The 8,631-nt window shown below is 42.3% G+C and overlaps 1 protein-coding gene across 1 annotated transcript in view; it reads left to right on the top strand.

Moving 5' to 3' along the window:
• The first annotated feature begins 1,317 nt into the window (after positions 1–1,317).
• The window catches only part of adamts17 (ADAM metallopeptidase with thrombospondin type 1 motif, 17), a 71,947-nt gene continuing 64,633 nt past the window's right edge, over positions 1,318–8,631 (top strand). Inside the window, exons 1-2 of the mRNA XM_083921543.1 lie at positions 1,318–1,459; positions 1,705–2,054. Of these exons, the coding sequence (XP_083777669.1) occupies positions 1,402–1,459; positions 1,705–2,054 (408 nt within the window). The 5' untranslated portion in view covers positions 1,318–1,401. The remainder of the gene's footprint in view (positions 1,460–1,704; positions 2,055–8,631) is intronic.

Raw genomic sequence — 8,631 nt, 5'->3', positions numbered from 1 at the left:
GCTGTGGATGTGCGGATCAGGCTGTCAAAGTCGGAGAGGAAACATCTGGTGTGGAGGGAAATGGGGAAAAAATGCCGTCAGTATTTGAATGAGGAGACCAAAGTGAGACATTTATACATAATCCAGAACAGAATTTGAAGAGAATATAAAAGAAGCTGTAACAGAAGAATACAGGGGATTTTTAGCAGAATGAGAATTGCTCACTGTGATTTAAACAGAACATTGTTTTTAATGGGGAAACATCAAACTGGGAACTGTGATGAATGTGGGGAGAGGGGAACTGTGGAGCATGCTCTGTGCATGTGCAGGAAGCATGAGACAGAGAGAGGACGGGTGAGAGATGGACTTCGGAGGGCGGGACACACTGTGAAGAATGTCCAGATTATATTGAAATATGGAGAATCAGCGGAGTGCAGAAAAGTACTTATGAGATTCCTGAAAAAATCAGGTCTCATTAAAAGACTGGGATTTTGGAAAGATTATCTTTTGGAAAGATTATGCCCTCGTTCACTTGCCCTTAGTTTTATACTCCAAAAGGATGCTGGTTTCCATAGAAAGCTCAGGTAGAGAGGTTTGCCCGATAGTTTCTCTGGTTGCAGATGAAAGTAGAATTTTAACACCTGAAGGAACTGCATCAAAGACAATGAAGGAAGCACAGGAATGTTATTCTCTGATAAAAATTATTATATGTAAACTAATGACCCTCGTTGTTAAATGGTTTACGGACAAGAAGTATTCCATTATTAACCCAATTCTTTAAAAACAATATCAATATCTTGGTTTTTCCAAATGTAACATTTGTGAGAGGGAAAATTAAGTTGTATACACTAGGGAGCAGCTTAAAAGTTACTCTATGGGAATCAGAAACTTTTATGGGAAGCTTCTCTATCTTATAACTACATCTTAATAAAAAATATAAATCCTTCTAAAGCTTCAAATCTATATGTTGAAATAAAATTCCATAATGAGGTTGATTAGTTCAATACCGTTTTAACCACTCAATTTTAAAAGTGGAATAATGAGTATGAAAATCTAAGACATTGAATCCACCATTGCTTATTAATCATAACATCAACCCCCTCTTGCCTGTCTTCAAAACCTGAGAGCCCTGAGTACGGCGGGAGGCAGTAATGCAACGAAATGGATGTAAACTACCCTTAAACCCCAAAGAAGCAGAAGAAGAAGCAGAAGAAGAAGCAGAAGAAGCAGCAGCAGCAGAAGAAGAAGAAGCGGAGTCCGACCTGGGCTGTGTAGGCGTGTCCTGCGCCTAAAAGTCTCCACACTGAATTAGTGTAACTTTTGTACCGTGGAAATAAGTGCGCCGCCCGCTCAGTGCTTACAGCGCCCCAGCCCCTCTAAATAACCCCTCTCTCCACTGTACTCAGCCCCGCTCTCTTTACCATGCACCACAGCCATGTCACCCGTGTGCTCCTCTCTCTTCTCTGCATCGCATTGAGTGGTAAGTAACGTTACTGACTTCGAGCTGTTCGGTGTGGGCTAGGCTAAGCGCTCTCTTCGGTCTAGGCCGACTAAAGCGGTCCGTTAGCTCAGCCCAACGACGTTAAAGTCGATAAACGTCACTGCACATTTCTGTAAAGGCGAGTCTGAAGTTGAACGTGGCTCAGAGTCTCGAGAACACACCGTTCAGTCAGCTGTTTATGTCCACCGTGGCCACCGTTTGATGGAAACTGTCCCTCCCCACAGCCCAGTCTGAGCCGGAGACCGAGGAGGTGGTTCCCAGGCTGCTGTCCGGGCAGGAGGCGCACCTGACTCCCGAGCACAGCGCCCGCACACGGCGTTCCCTGGGTGTCCAGGGGGGAGGAGATTCTGAGCCGGATAACATCCTTCTGTCGCTGTTCGCTTTCGGAAGACACTTGCATTTGAACCTGACGCGGGACAGTACGTTTCTGTCCGGGGACTTCGTGGTGGAGGAGAGGAGCGGGGACCGGAGCGCAGCGGTGAGCAGCTTATCCACGAACCAGCGCTGCTTTTACTCCGGCTCCATCATCAACCACACGCGCTCCCTGGCATCAGTGAGCACATGCGGAGGCCTGGTAAATCATTTTTCATTTTTATTGATATAGCTTTCATGTTATTCCACCTCAGCATTGCGGTTGAGCTAAAAAGCCCACACCTGGCTGCGGGTCAGTCAGTTCAAAGCCACACTGTGCAGCCAAACCCCTTTCAAAGCCACTGACTCCATCAGCACACACAGTCTGGCACTACCCACCCATGATGGTGTGGGTGGGTGTAAGCTCAGTAAAAACTTTTTTGTTGTTGTTGTTTTGGAGAATTGTTAAGAGGTTCCACCGATTTCAAACCTAAGTAGGAAAAATAAAATGGGGAAGCTGCAGTGTTTCCCCTACAATTATATTGGGGGGTGATTAGCGTCAGACCACAACAGGAGTCATTTAAGGATCCCTTTCCTATAGAACAGCTCTGTACTTTGTCCTTTTAGTAAACAAACTTAACAGCCTTATGTTATTGATCTTATTTACACGACAGCATGTAAAATCTGTCTCTACATGGTCATGTGTTTATAAAACTCAGACAGAGTTGGAGACTCACTTGTTCAAAGATTATTTGTTAAATTGTTGTCCAGAAAAACGAAACTGAAACTTATCAGAGATCCTTTATTATATAGTTTGAGAAGATGATTGAAATTGAAATTCTTTCTTTAGTTTGTTGTGCTTGAAACCATAAAGTGATTTTGATTTAACTTTGGACTGTTTCTGTTGTGTGATACACTGATTTAGTTTAAGGAGTTTGCATTGTGGCTCTGATTATTGCTGTATAATTGTGATCCTTCTGTCTGGTGATTTTTAACGCCTTTATCACCGATTCATTTATTCATGTGGGGATTGACCTTTAATACAAACCCAACAATTAAAACATGAAAACACCCCAAAAAAGTCTTAAAAAAACATTAACTTGTTCAGTTTGTTTTAGTTTACATATTAAGTAACTGCAGGTGAAGCCCATTTCCTGATTTTGCTGCTTCACAATAAAAGCATTTGAATAATAAAACAGGGGTCTTTTTATTAATAAAATTTATAGGAAATAAACGTGTTTATCCATTTCTAAGACACGCCGACTTGTCAATATCAACGGCTGATGTTACAATGAAATAACAGGAATATGTGGCGTTGGTCACGGTTTGGAATGAAGACGTTAGTTAAGGTGGCAGGCGTGTGCTGCTTAGGCAGCCGCCTAAAAGTGCTGTGGGAAACCCTGAATTCTCAAAGTTTTAAAAGCTCTCCTTCAGTCGGTGCAGCACCTGTGTGTCCCACTGAGTGAGACACACACACACACACACACACACACACACACACACATACACACTTATGACTGAAAAAACGTAACCACCATTGAACTGGTCTAATGTCTACTCAGAGTAGGGAGAGAGGGAGAAAGAAACAAACACGCGTCCATACCTGCGGCCAGGTGGACGCTACATAAATCCTACAACACTGCACAAACCATGAAACAACGTCGGCATTACTTTAACCTATGACCGGTGTTTGAAACAGCTACCGTATAAATACATAGAGACATAATGGCAGCAGTTTTATAGACGAGGCATTGGGCATGCATTTGGCCTCCGTGTTTCGACTTTCAAAGTGTATGGCACTATTTCAGCTAAGTTAAACAGTTCAAAGATGCTTTCCCCCAAAGTAATTTTAGTCAAAAGCAGCTGGACTTGGTTATTTGTCTAGGAAGACGTTTCACCTCTCATCCAAGAGGCTTCATCAGTTCATGTACGCAACTGACCATCTTAACGTCAAGTATCTAAGTTCATCAGTGATGGAGGTAAATAATCACAAGTACTCTTCACGAGGTAAAGGTTTGTGAAGGTTGGAGAAAAGGTTCACTTCTCATAACAGCTCCCATTCAATCGGGCGCATACTTGAGGGAGATGCCACCTGTAGCACTACGCAGTAATGGCGGCTTGTTCACTCCCAGTACTTCGCCAGATACGTCTATAGCTTTTGCTCTGTAGCAGACTGACTTTTTACCTCCCTGTGGAGGGGGGTTAAAGAAAATATGAAATTCCCCACAGTGAGCAATCAAGTTCCATATTATCTGAGGGAGTTGGGTAAGGTCGTTATGGGGTTCATCATGTGTTTATCCCTTCTACAGCCACTATGACTTGTCAATATCTATGGCTGATGTTGCAAAGAAAGAACAAGTAGATCTGTAGCAGAGTATCCTACATATTCATGAATTCAGGTACATTTTATGAACCTTTAAGTAGGTTATTATCCAACGACAAATCCAATCAACAAAACGTGTGTTTTTTGATGTTAAAAATAACTCTAATCATACATATTTTTTGGATACTGTCTTGATATAAAATATCCAAGAATCAAAACATATATTTTTAGAATCACGGTTTTGTAAGCTAGAAATAAAAATGTCTACCACCTGCCAAAAAAGCAGTTAAACTAGGCCACATGAGGTCAAAACACGGCTGATGGTCCAGGGACGGCTGTAACGCCCTGTCAATTCTGAAGGCTTTGGTGGAAAGAAAGATAGACAGATCTAAAGATATTGAAATGTTATTGCTAAAAGTAGCTGCTTGTTGGTCACTGGTAATGTGTTTGGGAAAGAGAAAAACAGACAGATAGCTGTGTTTTCTCAAGCCAGTTAATTGTTTTTATGTTTATTGTTGAGGATTTATGGGATTAATTGAGTTTATTTTAGACATGTTACAATCGTTCCTGGTGTGCGTTACAGCAGTGAAGGGATTGAATTAAAATTAGATTTTGCAACCTGTACATATTTCAGAAAGCCACTTAAATCCAGGATGGCTTTTACTGCCAGGTGGAAATGGGGTCGTAGTAGGTCTAAATGGAAAAAAAACTGGCAGCTGCAGCAGTTCAACCTAGGGTTGCAAAATTCCAGGAATGTTCAAGGTTTATATTTAGCACGGGAATTAACATGGACCTTTACTCAGGCTCTACCATGTCACAAGGCAAACAAAGCTGTAGTCCTTTGGCTCAGAGACCCTGTTTTCACCTGGCACTAACATGCATCCTGAGTGATCCAATCACAAGTGGACAGCTCTAACTAGAGGTGAAAACACTCTCAGGATGCGTTTACGACACATTGGGCCTCATTTATCAATCTTGCGTGAAAACGGGCGCAGATCTGAGCGCAGAATTGGACGTAGGACAGGTCCCACGTGTGATTTATGAAACATTCGTATCTGAACAATCTCAGCGTACGAATGAGCGGGCGTTGATAAATGCGGCGGCTGAATTTGATCGTCATTAACATGTTACGCCCTTAAATATTCCTGGTTCGGAGGCCTCGCCCACTGAGGTCAAACATGCAGAGGAGAAACGCTGGTACGAAAAGAAACACACAGATCGGCATCCTGACATCTGAGATGGAGCAAAATAATATGTTGTATGGAAAAGAATAACGGAGGCAGTCAACCCGAAGCAGCGCTCCACTGAGACCCGTGTGCGCAGTGTTGGACAGGTGTTGTGCCGTACTCAGCACCCCTGCCGTGAAATGCACCCCCTCGCATTATAGGTGATATTCTGGATCAGAAGGCTGTTGTTTCCACCTATAGGAGTAGTTTATATACTGGTAACCCTATTAAAAGCACACACTTTTGAACCTATGAATTCCATGAAAAACTGGGATTATATTTAGGAAATGCTGAGTCAAATACATTCAACTTGCTCAAAAGATCCATTTCATTCATTTTGTAATTATGGTTGCAGTATATTTCCACAGAACAGACAACAAGGTGTTGTTTTGTGTTCGCTATTATCCAAGTTTGTGATTTTAACTCTTTAAAATAGTTTAAAGACTGTAAGTAACTAATGTTCTGACCGTTGTGGGTTAGCTGTATATAAACTACTCCTTTAGGTGGAAACAACAGCCTTCTGATCCAGAATATCACCTATAATGCGAGGGGGTGCATTTCACGGCAGGGGTGCTGAATACGGCACAACACCGGCACTCTTGCTCTGTAGCGGGGTTTGCCAGCGGGGTTTTTAGGTATACCGAGGATAACCTTTGTCATCTAGAAGAACCATAGCAAGATGTTAATCATCTGATACCTTTTTTGATTTAATGCAATTTATCGAAGGTAGCCACGAACCGAGGAGATGACTTTGGCTCCGCAGTGCTTCTTGCTGCAGCCGCGCGCCAACACATTCATTCATTCAATGTCGGGGTCGCGGGGGGCTGGAGCCGAGCTGTTTTGAAATATAAAAGAATCGTGTGTGCCCGACCACCAGGCCACCACGTTTAAAAGCGACAGCTTGGCATCACAAATCACCTGTACATTTATCGAGTGGTAGTTTTTGCGATTGATGAATGCGTAATCATTCATGGATGGTGCCTTCAGACGCGCATGAGTACAATCAATTGCTCCAACCACAATTTTTTTTTTTTTAATTCGTTTTAAGAATCCGTTTGATCTGTTCTTAATATCTGACTGCTTATGCTTGATGACAGCTGAGGTTTGTTAATTATTTTCAGCCAGATTTTGCTGTGCTGCACCGCAAATACACAGGCTCAAATTTGCGTACACAATCTCAGACCAGACGTGAGATTTGATCGTAGCTCCCGCTCACGTCCAAATTGATAAATGCAGACGTTTGCCAGGAAATGGTCGTACGCACGTTTTTCTGCCGTACGTTCGTTTGATAAATGAGGGCCACTGAGATTGGATCTCAAAAATCACACTAGGAGGTAGTTCAGGCAGCATGTGTCCACATTCTAATAGCAGTGAGAACGGGTATGTGACTCTTGTCCACATTAGGGACTGCATACTCAACTGCTGCCCTCTGCGGGCAGTACGTACTCATTCATGCGACAATGCGTCATAAAAGCGCACAGTTGCAGGTAAACAAACAACAGAAGACCAAAAACACCAAAGGACAATTAATATAGCCGAGCGTGGCAGCAGTGCCGACGAAAGATAAAACATCAGAAGAATTTCTACTGAAAGGCAAAATATGCTAATAACACGTCTAGTAGAGACAGGTTTATTTTAGGATGAGGAGTTGGACCGGGTGCTTGTACACCGACCGTCATTCTGTCCCGGTGAAGGGGACATGTTGGAATCTGAACTCGACTACAGGGAAGAGCCGATGTTCAACTCTACTATGAGCATGTGTGGATGCAGCAGTCACACCGCCCAACTGTACCGAAATACAGGGCAATGGCGACCAAGCGGACGGTATGTATTTGTTTTTTTAAAAAAAGCAGAAATCATATAAAATCAACAATCTAACCCCCGTCCTATGTGAATGTGGCTGTTGTCAAGCTACACACATTAGCAGCTAAAGCTAATACAGCAGTCCTGCAATAAGACACAAATAACACATGAAATGCTAACGATTATATACCATTCAACAGCACCCCGAACTGAGGCCACTGTTCAAGCTACTGCTACCTAAATCTGTTTAGGCGAATACTGATTATTATAACTTACATCAAGTTCGGATGTATTGCAGGGCTCGTTTTAGCTCATTTGCTAATAAACTAGCAACAGTGTGTATCAAAGATGCTAACCAATGTATAACGGTAGTTATATACGGTATATCGTATGTATGTAGTGTGGGCCTTTGGTTATGGGTGCAGTCTGCTTTTCCAATAACACTGAGTAGTAGAATAAGAAACTTGGCACTTTGCTGCACTGTTTCTTCCACAAAATGAGAGCATGCTGTAATGTCTTATGTTTACTTGTTTGTGTTTGTAGATTCTGCATCATCATCACCTACACCCCAGGCATCAGCATTACTTGAACCTCAACCACAATCTTCATCATCGAAGAACCAGACGGAAAAAGACAGATTTAGAGACAATGTTGGAGGCCTTTACCAAGGCCATGGGCAACAACGACGATGCTGCAACTTCAGATGCAGAGAGCACAGCATGCCCACGAAAAAAAGGAACTTTTTAACAGATTGATGCAATCGATTGCATCCCTGGCATCTACCATGTCTACTGTGCACCACCCTCCTGCTCCCTCCACACCTTTTTATCATAGCCACTTATCCTGGTATCAGCCGATGTCACAACTGACCCCCTCTGTCCAACACCCTCACTCCAACACACGCTTTAATCCACCTCGACAGGCAAACAGCTTGGAGGCGGTGTCCTTTGTGAACCTATAGTTCCACACCTGGCACTACACCTTTTTTTATATATAGGTATTTTTATTTGCACCAGCTGGTGTGTCCACATATGCAAGGGCCAGCGTGTCCTCATGCTGTTTTGGTGGGTTTTTTGCAAGCCATGGCATTTAAACACAATTTTCTGTTTTTGTTTGCAATTGCGATGTGTTAATTCACCTTATTTACATATCTTTAGCACAACACTGTTTTTATTTTTACTTTTATAGTTATTATGTATTGTACTGCACTACAGTCTGCAATTAAAATATTTTATTTAAAAATGGATCATGAACTTGTAATGTCTGTTGCAATTTTACATATCTGGATGAAAATTAAAACAGAAAGATGTGGGCTTTGCAGGGTTAAATAACCACAATTAAAATTGATAATAGCTTCGTAGGGAACACCACAGTATGTTAATCGACACACAAATGCTTGTACAAGTTTAAGTAAATACGTAAGCTTTTCATAAAGAAAAAAGAAAACC

The sequence above is a fragment of the Echiichthys vipera genome, assembly GCF_963691815.1.
Source record: "Echiichthys vipera genome assembly, chromosome: 1".
NCBI classification, from domain to species: domain Eukaryota; kingdom Metazoa; phylum Chordata; class Actinopteri; order Perciformes; family Trachinidae; genus Echiichthys; species Echiichthys vipera.
This window is presented reverse-complemented; position numbering and strand designations above follow the sequence as displayed.